This window comes from Nerophis lumbriciformis, linkage group LG31, assembly GCF_033978685.3.
Source record: "Nerophis lumbriciformis linkage group LG31, RoL_Nlum_v2.1, whole genome shotgun sequence".
NCBI lineage: Eukaryota > Metazoa > Chordata > Actinopteri > Syngnathiformes > Syngnathidae > Nerophis > Nerophis lumbriciformis.
The window spans coordinates 6,693,535-6,717,500 of record NC_084578.2 but is presented as its reverse complement, the minus strand read 5'-3'; the positions used below and the strand labels follow the sequence as shown (position 1 = coordinate 6,717,500).

The 23,966-nt window shown below is 39.7% G+C and overlaps 1 protein-coding gene across 2 annotated transcripts in view; it reads left to right on the top strand.

Moving 5' to 3' along the window:
- thsd7ba (thrombospondin, type I, domain containing 7Ba) overlaps nt 1–23,966 on the top strand; it is a 518,989-nt gene that overhangs the window by 451,269 nt on the left and 43,754 nt on the right. For both annotated transcript variants that reach the window (XM_061926051.1, XM_061926050.1), the window contains exons 22-23: nt 1–112; nt 12,370–12,543. The exon at nt 1–112 is cut by the window's left edge and continues 57 nt beyond it. In XM_061926051.1, coding sequence (XP_061782035.1) covers nt 1–112; nt 12,370–12,543 — 286 coding nt within the window. The remainder of the gene's footprint in view (nt 113–12,369; nt 12,544–23,966) is intronic.

Here is a 23,966-nt window from a genome sequence, read left to right as displayed (position 1 = left end):
GGGGACGGGGCCGAGTCCCCTCCCGTGCCAGTGGCCGAGGAGTTTTGCGGCGACAAACTGGGGAAGACAATCCAACAGGAGACGGAGCAGCCGTGCTTTATTCCCTGTCAAGGTACAGCCCTGTTTTTTGAAGATTGCATACAGTATTTACCGTAGGGCTGCAACGATTAGTCGACATTGTCGATAAATGTCGATGATATCTTTAAGGGGCACTTTTTTTTTAATTTTGCCTATCGTTCACCATCATTATAATGGGAGGTCCTCTATTTTGCCTATAAAGTCCAATAAATAAACATTCAAAAAGTGCCAAAAATACTAATAACAAGTATTAGTGATATTGTTATTATAAGCGCTTACGCAGACGGACTATTTATACCGGCGACGTAATCACTACCGTGCGTCCCTATGTTTGCATCATCGAGTAGTCTGCTGTTTCCTCGCTTCCTTGCGCCCTGGAAGTTTATTCTAGATCATAAATCATGCATCTCACCTGAACAGAAGATTTCTGAGGAGGTATTCCTAAAAAATTGGTACACTTTGACAGCCGTTCATGACCCAAAAATGGCGAGAACGACACGAAAAGACACTTCTTTGGTGAGGATTATGAGGCAAGATTCTATCACTTTTTCAAATTTTCTTGTTATCAGACCATATTTTTTGGTATATCAAATGTATTTTTTTCCCTGACATGTTTTGATTGACATCTGCAGTCTCCTTCAGAAAGGTCACCTGTGGTCAAGTGACCCGAAAAAAATGGTCTGATTACAAAAAAATGTGAAAAAGTATATGAATAAGAACACATAATGAACCTTTTTGAGCAAATATTCTATCATTCAGCATCTAAAGGCAGCAGACATTGTACAGTAAGTGATTGTGGAGGTTGCCCTCCAGTGGGTTCCTCAGACCACCAAACACTGCCACGAGAGCCCGGTTACAGTTACAACACAGTTTTATTTTCATAAATTAGTGCAGGGGGTTTTGCTTTCCAGCAAACTGTCTTCTCGCTCTCAGTCCAGCTCCAACCACGTGTCTCATGCCGGCTGCTGCTAATAAAGGCGACAGGTGATTAGATAACAAGGCCCACCTGGGCCATCCAGTCACCTGTCGCTGTCTTCGAGGCCGGTCCTCGCACACCCCGTTCCGCGGCAGGCCCGCAGGCCACGCCCCCCTCCACAGTGATGTTTTATTATGTTTGGTGGTAGCGGGGGGGTGTATATTGTAGCGTCCCGGAAGAGTTAGTGCTACAAGGGTTTCTGGGTATTTGTTCTGTTGTGTTTATGTTGTGTTACGGTGCGGATGTTCTCCCGAAATGTGTTTGTCATTCTTTGTTTGGTGTGGGTTCACAGTGTGGCGCATATTTGTAACAGTGATAAAGTGTCAAGTCTTGATCTTGTGAGTTTGCTTTTCCGGGATGCAACGGAAAGTTGGCACGGGCGAGGCGGGAATTAAGGTACATGATTTATTTATTAACTATAAATACAAAAAAAAGGATCAAACAAAAGGCGCGCACAGTGGCGGAGAATAAACTATGAACAATTAAACAAAACTTGCAAGCTATGGCTTGAATAAAGAAAACTTACTTGGCATGGACAAAAAAGGAGCAGCGTGAACATGGACATGAAAAAATGGACAGAGCATAAATGTGGTGTGAGGTCGTCAGGACGAACAACAGAAAATGAATGAACTTAAATACTATGGACATGATTAGTGGAAGCAGGTGCGTGACTCAAAACGTGAAACAGGTGCGTGACGTGACAGGTGAAAACTAATGGGGTAATCATGGAAACAAGACAAGGGAGTGAAAAGACAGAAACTAAAGAGTCCTATAACTAAACAAAAACATGACTTAACACAAAACATGATTACACAGACATGACATAAAGTTGTTTATACGGCCACCCTCAGTGTGACCTGTATGGCTGTTGACCAAGTATGCCTTGCATTCGCTTATGCGTGTGTAAAAGCCGCATATATTATGTGATTGGGCCGGACTGGGCACGCTGTTTGTATGGAGGTAAAAGCGGACGTGATGAGAGGTTGTAGAGGACGCTGAAGGCAGTGCCTTTAAGGCACGCCCCCAATAATGTTGTCCGGGGGGAAATCGGGAGAAATTCGGGAGAATGGTTGCCCCGGGGGGGGCACTGAAATTCGGGAGTGTCCAGTCCATAGTGGATCTAACATAATAGTGAGAGTCCAGTCCATACTGGATCTAACATAATAGTGTAAGAGTCCAGTCCATAGTGGATCTAACATAATAGTGAGAGTCCAGTCCATAGTGGATCTAACATAATAGTGAGAGTCTAGTCCATAGTGGATCTAACATAATAGTGAGAGTCCAGTCCATAGTGGATCTAACATAATAGTGAGAGTCCAGTCCATAGTGGATCTAACATAATAGTAAGAGTCCAGTTCATAGTGGATCTAACATAATAGTGTGAGAGTCCAGTCCATAGTGGATCTAACATAATAGTGTGAGAGTCCAGTCCATAGTGGATCTAACATAATAGTGAGAGTCCAGTCCATAGTGGATCTAACATAATAGTGAGAGTCCAGTCCATAGTGGATCTAACATAATAGTGTGAGTCCAGTCCATAGTGGATCTAACATAATAGTGTGAGTCCAGTCCATAGTGGATCTAACATAATAGTGAGAGTCCAGTCCATACTGGATCTAACATAATAGTGTAAGAGTCCAGTCCATAGTGGATCTAACATAATAGTGAGAGTCCAGTCCATAGTGGATCTAACATAATAGTGAGAGTCCAGTCCATAGTGGATCTAACATAATAGTGAGAGTCCAGTCCATAGTGGATCTAACATAATAGTGAGAGTCCAGTCCATAGTGGATCTAACATAATAGTGAGAGTCCAGTCCATACTGGATCTAACATAATAGTGTAAGAGTCCAGTCCATAGTGGATCTAACATAATAGTGAGAGTCCAGTCCATAGTGGATCTAACATAATAGTGAGAGTCCAGTCCATAGTGGATCTAACATAATAGTGAGAGTCCAGTCCATAGTGGATCTAACATAATAGTGTGAGTCCAGTCCATAGTGGATCTAACATAATAGTGAGAGTCCAGTCCATAGTGGATCTAACATAATAGTGAGAGTCCAGTCCATAGTGGATCTAACATAATAGTGAGAGTCCAGTCCATAGTGGATCTAACATAATAGTGAGAGTCCAGTCCATAGTGGATCTAACATAATAGAGAGAGTCCAGTCCATAGTGGATCTCACATAATAGTGTGAGAGTCCAGTCCATAGTGGATCTCACATAATAGTGTGAGAGTCCAGTCCATAGTGGATCTAACATAATAGTGTGAGAGTCCAGTCCATAGTGGATCTAACATAATAGTGAGTGTCCAGTCCATAGTGGATCTAGCATAATAGTGAGAGTCCAGTCCATAGTGGATCTTACATAATAGTGAGAGTCTAGTCCATAGTGGATCTAACATAATAATGAGAGTCCAGTCCATAGTGGATCTAGCATAATAGTGAGAGTCCAGTCCATAGTGGATCTAACATAATAGTGAGAGTCCAGTCCATAGTGGATCTAACATAATAGTGAGAGTCCAGTCCATAGTGGATCTAACATAATAGTGAGAGTCCAGTCCATAGTGGATCTAACATAATAGAGAGAGTCCAGTCCATAGTGGATCTCACATAATAGTGTGAGAGTCCAGTCCATAGTGGATCTAACATAATAGTGTGAGAGTCCAGTCCATAGTGGATCTAACATAATAGTGAGTGTCCAGTCCATAGTGGATCTAGCATAATAGTGAGAGTCCAGTCCATAGTGGATCTTACATAATAGTGAGAGTCTAGTCCATAGTGGATCTAACATAATAATGAGAGTCCAGTCCATAGTGGATCTAGCATAATAGTGAGAGTCCAGTCCATAGTGGATCTAACATAATAGAGAGAGTCCAGTCCATAGTGGATCTCACATAATAGTGTGAGAGTCCAGTCCATAGTGGATCTAACATAATAGTGTGAGAGTCCAGTCCATAGTGGATCTAACATAATAGTGAGTGTCCAGTCCATAGTGGATCTAGCATAATAGTGAGAGTCCAGTCCATAGTGGATCTTACATAATAGTGAGAGTCTAGTCCATAGTGGATCTAACATAATAATGAGAGTCCAGTCCATAGTGGATCTAGCATAATAGTGAGAGTCCAGTCCATAGTGGATCTAACATAATAGTGAGAGTCCAGTCCATAGTGGATCTAACATAATAGTGTGAGAGTCCAGTCCATAGTGGATCCAACATAATAGTGAGAGTCCAGTCCATAGTCTCCGGGGAATATCGGGAGGTTGAAACCGATACCGCTAATTTCCGATATTACAGTTTAAAGCGGCGATAATATCGGACATCTCTACTTATTAGGAATGGCAATATCCATCCATCCATCCATTTTCTACTGCTTGTCCCTTTTAGGGTGGCGGGGGGTGCCGGAGCCTATCTCAGTACACCCTGGACAAGTCGGAATGGCAATATATTTCACAATAAAAGTAAAATTGCGTTTAATTTTTAAAGGCAAACGTGATGATTCCTTCTATTATGACGGAGTTATATTGTGATATCAAGTCAAATCTTCTGACTTGTTGGCGATGAAGTCATATTCTTGCGTGGCCCCTCTGATGTGTGCCTTAATTCCTCAGCCGGCACACTGGCGCCGCCAGCTTGGGCTCAGGATGAGGAGCGTTTGATGTGCTGGGTGTGATTGTGTGTGTGTGCTGGCTGCTTGGAGTTGCTGCAGGCCGGGGGGGGGGGGGAAGTGTGTCACTGCTCCACTCTGCCGATCCTCCCACGGCGCACGTTCCTGCAACCGAATCCGGATGAGGGGAACTCCTCAATGCCGTGTACGTGTTTCCTATAAATAAGATGAAAGTCGATGGTGTTTACTCGCTCTCCTCGTTCATATTCCCCAGTCGATTTATGCAATCCAACCAAGGGGCGTTTTCGACTCCATACTGTTTTAGTTCATTTAATAGCATTTTTATTTTTGTGATCTGAGGCCGTGGTTCATGAACCTTTCTGCATTGCATTTCATTTTTAGATATGAAACTTTTGAAATTTTCTTGAAATTATCCTTGTCTTTGACAGGGCAGTAAAACGGCTGATCGAACAAAACAGAAGTCATCGTCATGGACTTGCTAGCTGCGGAAACTAGCTCTCCAATCAGCTAAACAGACTCAATAACTCCACGGTGACGTTTTGGTGAATTTACTGAGGAATTTAAGAAACTCAATCAATCAATCAATCAATGTTTATTTATATAACCCTAAATCACAAGTGTCTCAAAGGGCTGCACAAGCCACAACGACATCCTCGGTTCAGATCCCACATCAGGGCAAAGAAAAACTCAACCCAGTGGGATGACACTGGGTTGAGCCCTTCTAGGGCGACCGGTGCAATGGACGTCGAGTGGATCTAGCATAATATTGTGAAAGTCCAGTCCATAGTGGATCTAACATAATAGTGAGAGTCCAGTCCATAGTGGATCTAACATAATAGTGTGAGAGTCCAGTCCATAGTGGATCTAACATAATAGTGAGAGTCCAGTCCATAGTGGATCTAACATAATAGTGTAAGAGTCCAGTCCATAGTGGATCTAACATAATAGTGAGAGTCCAGTCCATAGTGGATCTAACATAATAGTGAGAATCCAGTCCATAGTGGATCTAACATAATAATGTGAGAGTCCAGTCCATAGTGGATCTAACATAGTAGTGTGAGAGTCCAGTCCATAGTGAATCTAGTTAATAGTGTGAGAGTCCAGTCCATAGTGGATCTAACATAATAGTGTGAGAGTCCAGTCCATACTGGATCTAACATAATAGTGTAAGAGTCCAGTCCATAGTGGATCTAACATAATAGTGAGAGTCCAGTCCACAGTGGATCCAACATAATAGTGTGAGAGTCCAGTCCATAGTGGATCTAACATAATAGTGTGAGAGTCCAGTCCATGGTGGATCTAACATAATAGTGAGTGTCCAGTCCATAGTGAATCTAGTTAATAGTGTGAGAGTCCAGTCCATAGTGGATCTAACATAATAGTGAGTGTCCAGTCCATAGTGGATCTTACATAATAGTGAGAGTCTAGTCCATAGTGGATCTAACATAATAGTGAGAGTCCAGTCCATAGTGGATCTAACATAATAGTTTGAGTCCAGTCCATAGTGGATCTAGCATAATATTGTGAGAGTCCAGTCCATAGGGGATCTAACATAATAGTGAGTGTCCAGTCCATAGTGGATCTTACATAATAGTGTGAGAGTTCAGTCCATAGTGGATCTAACATAATAGTGTGAGAGTCCAGTCCATAGTGGATCTAACATAATAGTGAGAGTCCAGTCCATAGTGGATCTAACATAATAGTGTAAGAGTCCAGTCCATAGTGGATCTAACATAATAGTGAGAGTCCAGTCCATAGTGGATCCAACATAATAGTGTGAGAGTCCAGTCCATCGTGGATCTAACATAATAGTGAGAGTCCAGTCCATAGTGGATCTAACATAATAGTAAGAGTCCAGTTCATAGTGGATCTAACATAATAGTCAGAGTCCAGTCCTTAGTGGATTTAACATAATAGTGACAGTCCAGTCCATAGTGGATCCAACATAATAGTGAGAGTCCAGTCCATAGTGGATCTAACATAATAGTGAGAGTCCAGTCCATAGTGGATCTAACATAATAGTGAGAGTCCAGTCCATAGTGGATCTTACATAATAGTGAGAGTCCAGTCCATAGTGGATCTAACATAATAGTGAGAGTCCAGTCCATAGTGGATCTAGCATAATAGTGAGAGTCCAGTCCTTAGTGGATTTAACATAATAGTGTGAGAGTTCAGTCCATAGTGGATCTAACATAATAATGAGAGTCCAGTCCATAGTGGATCTAACATAATAGTGAGAGAGTCCAGTCCATAGTGGATCTAGTTAATAGTGTGAGAGTCCAGTCCATAGTGGATCTAACATAATAGTGGGAGTCCAGTCCATAGTGGATCTAACATAATAGTGAGAGTCCAGTCCATAGTGGATCTAACATAATAGTGAGAGTCCAGTCCATAGTGGATCTAACATAATAGTGTGAGAGTCCAGTCCATAGTGGATCTAGTTAATAGTGTGAGAGTCCAGTCCATAGTGGATCTAACATAATAGTGAGAGTCCAGTCCATAGTGGATCTAACATAATAGTGAGAGTCCAGTCCATAGTGGATCTAACATAATAGTGAGAGTCCAGTCCATACTGGATCTAACATAATAGTGTAAGAGTCCAGTCCATAGTGGATCCAACATAATAGTGAGAGTCCAGTCCATAGTGGATCCAACATAATAGTGAGAGTCCAGTCCATAGTGGATCTAACATAATAGTGTGAGTCCAGTCCATAGTGGATCTAACATAATAGTGAGAGTCCAGTCCATAGTGGATCTAACATAATAGTGTGAGAGTCCAGTCCATAGTGGATCTAGTTAATAGTGTGAGAGTCCAGTCCATAGTGGATCTAACATAATAGTAAGTGTCCAGTCCATAGTGGATCTTACATAATAGTGAGAGTCCAGTCCATAGTGGATCTAACATAATAGTGAGAGTCCAGTCCATAGTGGATCTAACATAATAGTGAGAGTCCAGTCCATAGTGGATCTAACATAGTAGTGAGAGTCCAGTCCATAGTGGATCCAACCTAATAGTGAGAGTCCAGTCCATACTGGATCTAACATAATAGTGAGAGTCCAGTCCATAGTGGATCCAACATAATAGTGAGAGTCCAGTCCATAGTGGATCTAACATAATAGTGAGAGTCCAGTCCATAGTGGATCTAACATAATAGTGTGAGAGTCCAGTCCATACTGGATCTAACATAATAGTGAGAGTCCAGTCCATAGTGGATCTAATATAATAGTGAGAGTCCAGTCCATAGTGGATCTAACATAATAGTGAGAGTCCAGTCCATAGTGGATCTAACATAGTAGTGAGAGTCCAGTCCATAGTGGATTTAACATAATAGTGAGAGTCCAGTCCATAGTGGATCTAACATAATAGTGAGAGTCCAGTCCATAGTGGATCTTACATAATAGTGAGAGTCCAGTCCATAGTGGATCTAACATAATAGTGAGAGTCCAGTCCATAGTGGATCTAACATAATAGTGAGAGTCCAGTCCATAGTGGATCTTACATAATAGTGAGAGTCCAGTCCATAGTGGATCTAACATAATAGTGAGAGTCCAGTCCATAGTGGATCTAACATAATAGTGAGAGTCCATCCTTAGTGGATTTAACATAATAGTGTGAGAGTTCAGTCCATAGTGGATCCAACATAATAATGAGAGTCCAGTCCATAGTGGATCTAACATAATAGTGAGAGAGTCCAGTCCATAGTGGATCTAGTTAATAGTGTGAGAGTCCAGTCCATAGTGGATCTAACATAATAGTGGGAGTCCAGTCCATAGTGGATCTAACATAATAGTGAGAGTCCAGTCCATAGTGGATCTAACATAATAGTGAGAGTCCAGTCCATAGTGGATCTAACATAATAGTGTGAGAGTCCAGTCCATAGTGGATCTAGTTAATAATGTGAGAGTCCAGTCCATAGTGGATCTAACATAATAGTGAGAGTCCAGTCCATAGTGGATCTAACATAATAGTGAGAGTCCAGTCCATAGTGGATCTAACATAATAGTGAGAGTCCAGTCCATACTGGATCTAACATAATAGTGTAAGAGTCCAGTCCATAGTGGATCTAACATAATAGTGAGAGTCCAGTCCATAGTGGATCCAACATAATAGTGAGAGTCCAGTCCATAGTGGATCTAACATAATAGTGTGAGTCCAGTCCATAGTGGATCTAACATAATAGTGAGAGTCCAGTCCATAGTGGATCTAACATAATAGTGTGAGAGTCCAGTCCATAGTGGATCTAGTTAATAGTGTGAGAGTCCAGTCCATAGTGGATCTAACAAAATAGTGAGTGTCCAGTCCATAGTGGATCTTACATAATAGTGAGAGTCCAGTCCATAGTGGATCTAACATAATAGTGAGAGTCCAGTCCATAGTGGATCTAACATAATAGTGAGAGTCCAGTCCATAGTGGATCTAACATAATAGTGAGAGTCCAGTCCATACTGGATCTAACATAATAGTGAGAGTCCAGTCCATAGTGGATCCAACATAATAGTGAGAGTCCAGTCCATAGTGGATCTAACATAATAGTGAGAGTCCAGTCCATAGTGGATCTAACATAATAGTGTGAGAGTCCAGTCCATACTGGATCTAACATAATAGTGTAAGAGTCCAGTCCATAGTGGATCTAACATAATAGTGAGAGTCCAGTCCATAGTGGATCTAACATAGTAGTGAGAGTCCAGTCCATAGTGGATCTAACATAATAGTGAGAGTCCAGTCCATAGTGGATTTAACATAATAGTGAGAGTCCAGTCCATAGTGGATCTAACATAATAGTGAGAGTCCAGTCCATAGTGGATATAGCATAATATTGTGAGAGTCCAGTCCATAGGGGATCTAACATAATAGTGAGAGTCCAGTCCATAGTGGATCTAACCTAATAGTGTGAGAGTCTAGTCCATAGTGGATCCAACATAATAGTGAGAGTCCAGTCCATAGTGGATCTAACATAATAGTGAGAGTCCAGTCCATAGTGGATCTAACATAATAGTGTGAGAGTCCAGTCCATAGTGGATCTAACATAATAGTGTGAGAGTCCAGTCCATAGTGGATCTAACATAATAGTGTGAGAGTCCAGTCCATAGTGGGTCTAACATAATAGTGTGAGAGTCCAGTCCATAGTGGATCTAACATAATAGTGAGAGTCCAGTCCATAGTGGATCTAACATAATAGTGAGAGTTCAGTCCATAGTGGATCTAGCATAATAGTGAGAGTCCAGTCCATAGTGGATCTAACATAATAGTGTGAGAGTCCAGTCCATAGTGGGTCTAACATAATAGTGTGAGAGTCCAGTCCATAGTGGATCTAACATAATAGTGAGAGTCCAGTCCATAGTGGATCTAACATAATAGTGAGAGTTCAGTCCATAGTGGATCTAGCATAATAGTGAGAGTCCAGTCCATAGTGGATCTAACATAATAGTGTGAGAGTCCAGTCCATAATGGATCTAACATAATAGTGAGAGTATAGTCCATAGTGGATCTAGCATTAGCACTAGTTCAAATTCATAAACTTTTTTTTTTTTGCAAATAATAATTAACTTAGAATTTCATGGCTGCAACACGTGACAAAGTAGTTGGCAAAGGGCATGTTCACCACTGTGTTACATGGCCTTTCCTTTTAACAACACTCAGTAAACGTTTGGGAACTGAAGAGACACATTTTTGAAGCTTCTCAGGTGGAATTCTTTCCCATTCTTGCTTGATGTACAGCTTAAGTTGTTCAACAGTCCGGGGGTCTCCGTTGTGCTATTTTAGGCTTCATAATGCGCCACACATTTTCAACGGGAGACAGGTCTGGACTACAGGCAGGCCAGTCTAGTACCCGCACTCTTTTACTATGAAGCCACGTTGATGTAACACAGGGCTTGGCATTGTCTCGCTGAAATAAGCAGGGGCGTCCATGGTAACGTTGCTTGGATGGCAACATATGTTGCTCCAAAACCTGTATGTACCTTTCAGCATTAATGGCGCCTTCACAGATGTGTAAGCTACCCATGTCTTGGGCACTAATACACCCCCATACCATCACACATGCTGGCTTTTACACTTTGCGCCTATAACAATCCGGATGGTTCTTTTCCTCTTTGGTCTGGAAGGACACGACGTCCACAGTTTCCAAAAACTATTTGAAATGTGGACTCGTCAGACCACAGAACACTTTTCCACTTTGTATAAGTCCATCTTCGATGAGCTCAGGCCCAGTGAAGCCGACGGCGTTTCTGGGTGTTGTTGATAAACGGTTTTCGCCTTGCATAGGAGAGTTTTAACTTGCACTTACAGATGTAGCGGCCAACTGTAGTTACTGACAGTGGGTTTCTGAAGTGTTCCTGAGCCCATGTGGTGATATCCTTTACCCACTGATAGCTGTTTACGTGCAGTGATTTCTCCAGATTTTTTGAACCCTTTGATGATATTACGGAGCGTAGATGGTGAAACCCCTAAATTCCTTACAATAGCTGGTTGAGAAAGGTTTTTCTTAAACTGTTCAACAATTTGCTCACGCATTTGTTGACAAAGTGGTGACCCTCGTCCCGTCCTTGTTTGTGAATGACTGAGCATTTCATGGAATCTACTTTTATACCCAATCATGGCACCCACCTGTTCCCAATTTGCCTGTTCACCTGTGGGATGTTCCAAATAAGTGTTTGATGAGCATTCCTCAACTTTATCAGTATTTATTGCCACCTTTCCCAACTTCTTTGTCACGTGTTGCTGGCATCAAATTCTAAAGTTAATGATTATTTGCAAAAAAAAAAAAAAAAAAATGTTTATCAGTTTGAACATCAAATATGTTGTCTTTGTAGCATATTCAACTAAATATGGCTTGAGAAGGATTTGCAAATCATTGTATTCCGTTTATTTTTACACAATTTCCCAACTCATATGGAAACGGGGTTTGTAATATTTACATATTTTACTCATTTTAACCAAACGGCGGCGTATTAATTTCACAGACGCATCACAACAGCAGTATTGCTAAGTGCTGCACAAGATAAACTATGAACATAATATAACAATCACTTACTGAACAATGTCTGCTCTCACTAGGATGCCCACTGATGGGATTTTATATATTCCTGTTTAAAGTTAAAAGTTAAAGTACCAATGATTGTCACACACACACTAGGTGTGGCGAAATTATTCTCTGCATTCGATCCATCACCCTTGATCACCCCCTGGGAGGTGAGGGGAGCAGTGAGCAGCAGCGGTGGCCACGCCCGGGAATCATTTTTGGTGATTTAACCCCCAATTCCAACCCTTGATGCTGAGCGCCAAGCAGGGAGGTAATGGCTCCCATTTTTATAGTCTTTGGTATGACTCAGCCGGGATTTGAACTCAAAACCTACTCTAACCACTAGGCCACTGAGTAGGTTTAATCATAATCCTCATGCAGGTGTTTTAAAACAAAGGTGACGCAAACGAGCGTCTTTTCGTGTCGTTCTCACCATATAAGTTGAACATTAAAGTTCAAATAACAAGTTTCAAATAATTCTCTCAAAGAAAAGGGGGTCGGAACCAAACGCCCTTTAGTGTCGTTGTGGCCAATATCTGGTCTAAATTGGCTGTCAAAGTGTCCCAACTTGTCGGATTACCTACTCAGACGTCTCATGTCCAGGTGAGAGGCCTGATTTATGATCTAGAATGAACTTGCATAACGTATTTTCTGTGTGGCCCTCAGGAGACTGCCATTTGGCGGAGTGGTCATCCTGGAGCGCGTGTCAGCTGACTTGCGTGGAGGGACGCAGCTTCGAAACCACAGGACGTCAATCCCGCTCCAGAGCTGTGATCGTTCAAGTCGTGGAGAACCAGGACGCCTGCCCGAGACAAGTGTTCCAAACGCAACCTTGTAAAGGTACCGAAACCAACTTTTCAGTCACTTTAGCTCAGAAAACGAGACGTTGGGACGAGGACTTGATGAAGTCATATGTCAGAGGTGTCAAAGTGGTTTTCACTGAGGGCCACATCGCAGTCATGTTTGGCCCCAGAGGTCAGCTTCTATTGTCATGTTCAAACACTGATAACATTTATTAAACAGACAAGAAGCAAGGAATCATGCAGAGACAGAGTTCAATTTGGCTCAATGAGGAGAGACATTTGGGATCTCCCACCACGCTCTGAGCTAACAGTCCCACGCGCTCCTCTATTTATTTGGGAGGTCCCTGGTTACATCACTGAGGCCGCCTCTAAAAGGAGTGGCCACACATTTCATGCAAAGAGAGCTTCCAGTACGCACAATACGTGACGGAATGTGCTGGGGGCCTTGTGATTGCCTTGTCTCTGCTTTGTCTGTGTGCTGTCGTCTTATCGTCGTTAAAACAAAGATAACATCTGTGGCTGAGGCCACCCCTCAGACAATAATTTTTGTCCTTGCACAGATAGAAAAATTACAACTTGAGCACAATAGCTAATAACTATAGCAACAGACTTTAAGCATTAGAGTTGTGTGATAACTTGCACATAATTATTCTAACACTATTATAACACCATTTTTTTAACGCATTTTATGAGTAGATTTTCTGTCAGGAGCCGCAAAAAGTTAAAAGCTGTACATAAGTGTTATAATGAAGGCAACACATGACGTAATTGTCATTATTAGCTATAACAGCCTACTATCAAAATGACTTTAAAAGTCTTCTATAAATGTTATAATGAAGGAAACACATGACGTAAGTGTCTATATTAGCTATATTAGCCTACTATCAAAATGACTACATAAGTCTTATATAAGTGTTATAATGAAGGCAACACATGACGTAAGTGTCTATATTAGCTGTATTAGCCTGCTATCAAAATTAATTTAAAAGTCTTATATAAGTGTTATAATGAAGACAACACATGACGTAAGTGTCTATATTAGCTATATTAGCCTGCTATCAAAATTAATTTAAAAGTCTTATATAAGTGTTATAATGAAGACAACACATGACGTAAGTGTCTATATTAGCTATATTAGCCTGCTATCAAAATTAATTTAAAAGTCTTATATAAGTGTTATAATGAAGACAACACATGACGTCAGTGTCTATATTAGCCTGCTATCAAAATTAATTTAAAAGTCTTATATAAGTGTTATAATGAAGGCAACACATGACGTAAGTGTCTATATTAGATATATTAGCCTACTATCAAAATGACTACATAAGTCTTATATAAGTGTTATAATGAAGGCAACACATGATGTACTGTAAGTGTCTATATTAGTTATATTCGCCTACTATCAAAATGACTACATAAGTCTTATGTAAGTGTTGTAATGAAGGCAACACATGACGTAAGTGTCTATATTAGCTATATTAGCCTAATATCAAAATGACTTTAAAAGTCTTATATAAGTGTTATAATGAAGGCAACACATGATGTAAGTGTCTATATTAGTTATATTAGCCTACTATCAAAATGATTACATAAGTCTTATATAAGTGTTATAATGAATGCAACACATGATGTAAGTGTCCATATTAGCCTACTATCAAAATGACTTTAAAAGTCTTATATAAGTGTTATAATGAAGGCAACACATGATGTAAGTGTCTATATTAGTTATATTAGCCTACTATCAAAATGACTACATAACTCTTATATAAGTGTTATAATGAAGGCAACACATGTTGTAAGTGTCTATATTAGCCTACTAACAAAATCACTTTAAAAGTCTTATATAAGTGTTATAATGAAGGCAACACATGATGTACTGTAAGTGTCTATATTAGTTATATTAGCCTACTATCAAAATGACTACATAAGTCTTATATAAGTGTTATAATGAAGGCAACACATGATGTAAGTGTCTATATTAGCTGTATTAGCCTGCTATCAAAATTAATTTAAAAGTCTTATATAAGTGTTATAATGAAGACAACACATGACGTAAGTGTCTATATTAGCTATATTAGCCTGCTATCAAAATTAATTTAAAAGTCTTATATAAGTGTTATAATAAAGGCAACACATGATGTAAGTGTCTATATTAGTTATATTAGCCTACTATCAAAATGACTACATAAGTCTTATATAAGTGTTATAATGAAGGCAACACATGATGTACTGTAAGTGTCTATATTAGTTATATTCGCCTAATATCAAAATGACTACATAAGTCTTATATAAGTGTTATAATGAAGGCAACACATGATGTAAGTGTCTATATTAGCTATAGTAGCCTACTAACAAAATGACTTTAAAAGTCTTATATAAGTGTTATAATGAAGGCAACACATGATGTAAGTGTCCATATTAGCCTACTATCAAAATGACTTCAAAAGTCTTATATAAGTGTTATAATGAAGGCAACACATGACGTAAGTGTCTATATTAGCTATAATAGCCTACTAACAAAATCACTTTAAAAGTCTTATATAAGTGTTTTAATGAAGGCAACACATGATGTAAGTGTCTATATTAGTTATATTAGCCTACTATCAAAATGACTACATAAGTCTTATATAAGTGTTATAATGAAGGCAACACATGATGTAAGTGTCCATATTAGCCTACTATCAAAATGACTTTAAAAGTCTTATATAAGTGTTATAATGAAGGCAACACATGACGTAAGTGTCTATATTAGTTATATTAGCCTACTATCAAAATGACTACATAAGTCTTATATAAGTGTTATAATGAAGGCAACACATGATGTAAGTGTCCATATTAGCCTACTATCAAAATGACTTTAAAAGTCTTATATAAGTGTTATAATGAAGGCAACACATGACGTAAGTGTCTATATTAGCTATAGTAGCCTACTATCAAAATTACTTTAAAAGACTTATACAAGTGTTATAATGAAGGCAACACATGACGTAAGTGTCTATATTAGTTATATTCGCCTACTATCAAAATGACTACATAAGTCTTATATAAGTGTTATAATGAAGGCAACACATGACGTAAGTGTCTATATTAGCTATAATAGCCTTCTAACAAAATGACTTTAAAAGTCTTATATAAGTGTTATAATGAAGGCAACACATGATGTAAGTGTCCATATTAGCCTACTATCAAAATGACTTTAAAAGTCTTATACAAGTGTTATAATGAAGGCAACACGTGACGTAAGTGTCTATATTAGCTATAATAGCCTACTATCAAAATGACTATGTGTCGCAGGCTGAAGCAAATCTTCGTTGACAGAAATGTTGAAATGGAATATTTAGTCTACACATTTTTACAACATTAAATGGGTTATACTTGTATAGCGCTTTTCTACCTTCTGTCATGTCTGTGTGATCATGTTTTGTTTTAGTCATGTTCGGTTTTGTTTTTGGACTTTTTGTGCACTTTTGTTTTGTTTTGTCACCATAGCAACCATTAGTTTTCACCTGTCACGTCACGCACCTGTTTCACGTTTTGAGTCACGCACCTGCTTTCACTAATCATGTCTATAGTATTTAAGTTCATTGTTTTCAGTTTGTCGTTCTGGCGACATCCCACATTTATGCTCTGCACATTCCTGCACACTTTTTTCATGTCCATCGTTCATGCTGCTCCTTTTTGTCCATGCCAAGTAAGTTTTGTTTATTAAGCCACAGTTAGTGTTTTTTGTTGTTCATAGTTTCTGCCTTTGTGCAAGTATTTGTTTTCATAGCCAAGTTGTTTCTCCGCCACTGTGCGCGCTTTTCGTTTGTACTTTTTTTTTGATAAAATTAAATAAATCATGTACTTACATTCCCGTCTCGCCCGAGCCAACTTTCCGTTGCATTCCGGAAAAGCAAACACCCAGGACCAAGTCATGACACCTTCAAGGTAGTCAAAGCACTTTGACACTATTTCCACATTCACCACCAAAGTACAATAGTGGACAATGTTCCCACAACCAAGTAATAAAACGTAAGGCACGGTGATATATATGTACAGACTCCAGTTGTTTCATGCATGCATAAAAAGCAAGTCTCCTTAAAGGGGAACATTATCACCAGACCTATGTAAGCGTCAATATATACCTTGATGTTGCAGAAAAAAGACCATATATTTTTTTAACCGATTTCCGAACTCTAAATGGGTGAATTTTGGCGAATTAAACGCCTTTCTATTATTCGCTCTCGGAGCGATGACGTCAAATCAGCTCTGTTATTTTCCGTTTTTTCGACTGTTTTCCGTACCTTGGAGACATCATGCCTCGTCGGTGTGTTGTCGGAGGGTGTAACAACACGAACAGGGACGGATTCAAGTTGCACCAGTGGCCCAAAGATGCCAAAGTGGCAAGAAATTGGACGAAATTTGTTCCGCACACTTTACCGACGAAAGCTATGCTACGACAGAGATGGCAAGAATGTGTGGATATCCTGCGACACTCAAAGCAGATGCATTTCCAACGATAAAGTCAAAGAAATCTGCCGCCAGACCCCCATTGAATCTGCCGGAGTGTGTGAGCAATTCAGGGACAAAGGGCCTCGCTAGCACGGCAAGCAATGGCGGCAGTTTGTTCCCGCAGACGAGCGAGCTAAACCCCCTGGATGGCTTGGCTCACACCGTCCCGAAGATGATCAAGAGAAGAATATCGACTCTAGCTTCCCTGGCCTGCTGACATGAGGGTATGTCTACAGAATAAATTAATTGATGAAAACTGGGCTGTCTGCACTCTCAAAGTGCATGTTGTTGCCAAATGTATTTCATATGCTGTAAACCTAGTTCATAGTTGTTAGTTTCCTTTAATGCCAAACAAACACATACCAATCGTTGGTTAGAAGGCGATCGCCGAATTCGTCCTCGCTTTCTCCCGTGTCGCTGGCTGTCGTGTCGTTTTCGTCGGTTTCGCTTGCATACGGTTCAAACCGATATGGCTCAATAGCTTCAGTTTCTTCTTCAATTTCGTTTTCGCTAACTACAACCATCCGTTTCAATACAAGCGTAATCTGTTGAATCGCTTAAGCCGCTGAAATCCGAGTCTGAATCCGAGCTAATGTCGCTATAGCTTGCTGTTCTTTCCGCCATGTTTGTTTGTGTTGGCTTCACTATGTGACGTCACAGGAAAATGGACGGGTGTATATAACGATGGTTAAAATCAGGCACTTTGAAGCTTTTTTTTAGGGATATTGCGTGATGGGTACAATTTTGAAAAAAACTTTGAAAAATATAATAAGCCACTGGGAACTGATTTTTAATGGTTTTAACCCTTCTGAAATTGTGATAATGTTCCCCTTTAATCTAGCAAAAGGCATAATCTGTCATGTCTGTGCAATCATGTTTTGTTTTAAGTCATGTTTTGTTTAGTTTCTGGCTTTTCACTCCCTTGTCTTGTTTGCATGATTACCCATTAGTTTCACCTGTTCCACGTTTGGACTCATTGTGCACTCTTGCTTGTCACCATAGCAACCATTAGTTTTCACCTGTCACGTCACGCACCTGTTTCACGTTTTGAGTCACGCACCTGTTTTCGTTAATCATGTCTGTGTTATTTAAGCTATTCATTTTCTGTTGTTCGTCCTGACGACCTCACCACATTTATGCTCTGTCCATGCCTGGCACTTCTTCCCATGTCCATTCTCCATGCAACTATTTTTGTCCAAGCCAAGTAAGTTTTTGTTCCATGTTTATAGTCTTTTTGTTTTTTCATAGTTTGTTCTCCGCCACTGTGCGTGCTTTTCATTTGTACTTTTTTGCTATAGTCTTTTGGTTTCATAGTTTATTCTCCGCCACTGCGCGCGCTTTTGTTTGATCCTTTTTTGTAGTTCTAGTGTTTCAATAAAAAAATGTACCTTCATTCCCGTCTCGCCCGAGCCAACTTTCCGTTGCATCCCGGAAAAGCACACACCCAAGACCAAGTCTTGACATAATCAAGCGTTTCCTAACTAGTTTCCACCGCATTTCACAGTTCAAGGTAGTTTCTAGAAATCAGGCTGATAACGTTTGGAGGAGTGGTTTAGGATATGACTACACTGATACCATCGAAATAAACACACAATATTAGGTCAGAGTTGTTTTACGGAAAAGTGAGTCAATGAAATACACAGCAATCATTTACAAAATAAAGTGTACCGAATTGTTCATAATAAGTCAGGCTTTTGTCCGCAATGTCCAACAGTCAGACAGTCGTCCTCTCACTAAATGAGGAATTCATGAAGGTCAGGCGCTTCTTTATGGTCGATTTCATCTGTAAATAACAATATATTGATAATAAATGTCAACACTATAAACGCATCAGATTTAACGTTAGCCTTAGCATTCGGTTCACAAAAATGGCATGTCACTGACTATTTTTACAACATGTAACTAAGTGAAAGGTCAAAATTTGATGTGATTTAATGATAATACTTGGTTAATATTCAGGTCATGAGGTATAAATCAGTGACGTGCAGTCACTAGAGGCTGGTGAGGCGGGGCCTCACCTGCCATCATGGAAAGAAAAAAAATGTAAAAAGAAAAAAAATTAATTAAATTGTTATATGTATCCAGTGATTATACTATAAAGTTATTTTCCATTTAACTTCACCAGTTTTAGATTATTTTTATTCAAAATTGCTGATTTTTCTCATTTGCCGTTCAAATACTGAGAAGAGACTGTACGGTGATCAGCAGCCAGTTGAGGCACGTCACTCAGTGCCTCAACATGGATTCCGGACTCGGCTAACTGCTGGCCTGCTGTGCAGTGAGACCGTATTGCTATATCAGAATCAGAATCAGAATCAGAATCAGCTTTATTGTCATTACGCAAGGAAACGAGATTGAGGCCATTCCATACAGTGCGATGTGTGCATGCTAGAAAAACAATGTGCAAATATATAAAAATATAAAAAATGTAGAAGTGCAATGAATATGGTGTGAAATGAATATATACATGAAAAAAAACAAAAAAAAAAACAGGGTGGTTGGTGGAATGGGTTATTGCATCGAAGAGAAGGCAGTTATGAGGGACAATGGGGCAGTCCGTTCAGGATGGTTATGGCCCTGGGGAAGAAGCTGTTCTTTAGCCTGTTTGTTTTGGTTTTAATGCACCTGTAGCGCTTCCCAGAGGGCAGCAGGTGGAACAGGTCAGAGCCAGGGTGGGTGCTGTCCTTGATGATGGCACTGGCTCTGTTGAGGCAGCGGGAGGTGTAGATGTCCGTCAGAGAGGGGAGAGGGCGGCCGATGATCTTCTGAGCCGTCTTGACCACTCTTTGCAGCCTCTCCCTGTCTGCTGCAGTGCAGCTGCCGTACCATACCGTAATACAGTAGGTCAGCAGGCTATATGAACTATATTATACATTTCCATAGTTTAATTAGCTGAGGTATATAATGTACAGTGTATTTTGTCAACAACTGTATGTGTGTAACGTATTTCTTGTGCTGAGCGATCATAAAACGGCTGCAAAAGACGCACTGGCTGAGGCTCCAGTAAACCCCGCCTCCTGCACCCCCGCCGTAGAATGCACCCCCTGACGGGAGTGTTATATCAACTAAAGCCCACACTTAAACTTTCCACGTGCAAGATTGAATCTATTTAAAAAAGTTATTTCATAAGAAGCCAAAAAGTGCAAAAACAATAATGTTCGTGTTGGAGGAGTTGTGAATGACTGCAGGGCCACAACATTAGGTACACCTGCAGACTGCAGGTGTATCTAATTTTTAACTCCTCCAACACGAACATTATTGTTTTTGCACTTTTTGGCTTCTTATTAAATAACTTTTGTAACCTATTTTCATGGGCTTTCCTCTTTGTGATGTTAAGTTCCTGTTATGCGCTGTTATACAGTATATGCCTTGAGCTCTTATTTAGAAGGCGCTAAGAGCGGAAGTGATGACACGGAGTGGAGCGGAGGTTTTTGAAAGAAGGTAAATAAAGTGGTCCTCGTGTAAACTGGAGCCTCCGTGTTTGTTATTTTGTAGTTTCATACAGTATAGGCGACATTTATAAACCCTCGGTTACACTTTTTTAAATAGATTCAATCTTGCACGTGGAAAGTTTAAGTGAGGGCTTTAGTTGTGGACTTCATTTCTAAGTAAATCTAAGACCATAAAAACGTTTTTTTTATTAAATGTGCTTTTTTGTGTGCTACAGTTTGTATGTGTAAAGTTAAAGTTAAGTTAAAGTACCAATGATTGTCACACACACACTTGGTGTAATGAAATTTGTCGTCTGCATTTGTCCCATCACCCTTGATCACACCCTGGGAGGTGAGGGGAGCAGTGGGCAGCAGCGGCGCCGCGCCCGGGAATCATTTTTGGTGATTTAACCCCCAATTCCAAGCCTTGATGCTGAGTGCCAAGCAGGGAAGAATGCTGGTATGAGCTTTTAAACATAACCCGTTAACTGCTGCCAATCAAATGGTGAATAAGATACTCTTTAGGGTTCATATGTTTGTAAATCTGACTGTGATGAAGTCAGTGCCTCACCAGCCATCAACCTCACCGCACGTCACTGGTATAAATGCACTATTGTTGGTGGTTTTTGGATTTTTCTTCACGGGCGCAATAGAATCCTCCAATTTTCTGCAATGTTCACCACCTCGCACTTGCCCTATTTCACAAATTAGAATGCATTAAAAAAATGTGTAGTTCCCTTTAACGTCTGGAAAAAATTTAGTAATAATTAATAATTAGTAAAAGCCGTAATCGGGACAATTTAATTTGAAAGGAAACAGCTGCAAGTAGGACTTTGACAGTCACTTTTGGCCCGAAACATTCCAATGTCTATAAATAGGCTGAAAAATATCAACAAGAGAATGGGCTTAGCTCGAAGAAAAAATGAACTTTCGGAATGTTCCAGCCGGAGCTCAGACCTGTATCCAATTAAAAGGTTGCCGGGTGACAATCCCACAGATTTAGAGTGATTTTGCAAGAGCGAGTGAGCAAATAATTCCAAGTCAAGATGAGCAGTGCTGATACACTCCAACTCCAAAAGGCTGAATTTTGACATTTGAGTCATGACTTAACGTAGCATTCTTACTTGGTACCATGGTGTCTCATGGCATTGTTTTTTTAAGCAGTTCTTTTTTTAAATATATCTACTATATAAATAAATTTTTTGCAACATGCATTTTCTTGCGGCTGGATCATTCCAGCACACCAATGCTGTGACTTAAACACAAGCCATGCATCACAAGCATTTAAACAGGGCGGTCTGCACCACTTGTGTTATTGTTATCACTCTATTAAAGGGGGACTATTTATTAAAGGGGGACTGCACTTTTTTGTGGAATTTTGCCTATCGTTCACAATCATTATGAGATCCTTTTTTTTTTAATGCATTCTAAATATTAAAAAAATTCTGCCTACAGAGCCTCGAAAAAAACATCCATCATAGGTATATATGTTATGTAGTAACAGGCACATTTATAATAACATTTAATATTTACGTATTTTGAACATTTTAAGCATTAATTTCAAAAACGCATCGCAACGTTTGCTTTCTTTTTCCTACATCACTGATTATTACTCACTGCAGGCTTTATGAGAGCCAACAAACATAATAAAACATCACTTACTGTACAATGTATGCTGTCATTAGGATGCCGACTGCTAGGATGTTCATATATTACCATTTAAATGAAAAAAATGCCTTATGATTCCGCAAAGAAAAGGGTGTCGGAACTAATCGCCCTTTTGTGTCGTTCTGGCCATAACCTGGTCTAAATTGGCTGTCAAAGTGTCCCGACTTGTCGGATTACCTACTCAGACATCTCATGTCCAGGTGAGAGGCATTATTTATGATCTAGAATAAACTGGCATAACGTATTTTCTCTTGCCTTCAGGAGACACACATTTATAATAACATTTAATATATACGTATTTTGATCATTTTAAGCATATACGGCGCATTAATTCCAAAAACGCATCACAACGTTTACTTTCTCTTTTCTTCATCACTGATTATTACTCACTGCAGACTTCATGAGAGCCAACAAACATAAAAAAATATCACTTACAGTACAAGGTCTGCTTTCATTAGGAGGTCGACTGCTAAGATGTTCACATATTCCCATTTAGATAAAGAATGTTTCGTTTTTTTGTGTCGTTCTCGCCATTACCTGGTCTAAACTGGCTGTCAAAGTGTCCCAACTTGTCGGATTACCTACTCAGACGTCTCATGTCCTGGTGAGAGGCATTATTTATGATCTAGAATAAACTGGCATAACGTATTTTCTCTTGCCTTCAGGAGACACACATTTATAATAACATTTAATATATACGTATTTTGATCATTTTAAGCATCCACGGCGCATTAATTTCAAAAACGCATCACGACGTTAGCTTTCTCTTTTCTTCATCACTGATTATTAGATTAGATTAGATTAGATTAGATTAGATTTATTGGTCCCCTTGGGGAAATTAATTGTCACTGCCGTACATTTAAACACTAGACATTACACATCACACAAAAAAAAAAAAAAAAAAAAAAAAAGTAACAAAAAGACATCATACATGACTAACACACATTTACAGGCTTGTCAGACAGGTCGGCCGGGCCTGCTGTTAAGGGCGGCTATAGCTGCAGGGATCAGGCTTTTCCTGAGGCGGGCCCTCCGGAATTTGATTGTTCTTACTCACTGCCGACTTCATGAGAGCCAACAAACAATAAAATATCACTTACAGTACAAGGTCTGCTTTCACTAGGAGGTCAACTGCTAAGATGTTCACATATTCCCATTTAGATAAAGAATGTCTCGTTTTTTTGTGTCGTTCTCGCCATTACCTGGTCTAAATTGGCTGTCAAAGCGTCCCAACTTATCGGATTACCTACTCAGACATCTCATGTCCAGGTGAGAGGCATTATTTATGATCTAGAATAAACTGGCATAACGTATTTTATCTTTCCTTCAGGGGACACACATTTATTATAACATTTAATATATACGTATTTTGATCATTTTAATTTCAAAAACGCATCACAACGTTTACTTTCTCTTTTCTTCATCACTGATTATTACTCACTGCAGACTTCATGAGAGCCAACAAACATAATACAATATCACTTACAGTACAAGGTCTGCTTTCATTAGGAGGTTGACTGCTAAGATGTTCACATATTCCCATTTAGATAAAGAATGTCTCGTTTTTTTGTGTCGTTCTCGCCATTACCTGGTCTAAATTGGCTGTCAAAGCGTCCCGACTTGTCGGATGACCTACTCAGACGTCTCATGTCCAGGTGAGAGGCATTATTTATGATCTAGAATAAACTGGCATAACGTATTTTCTCTTGCCTTCAGGAGACACACATTTATAATAACATTTAATATATACGTATTTTGATCATTTTAATTCCAAAAACGCATCACAACGTTTGCTTTCTCTTTTCTTCATCACTGATTATTACTCACTGAAGACTTCACGAGAGCCAACAAACATAGTAAAATATCA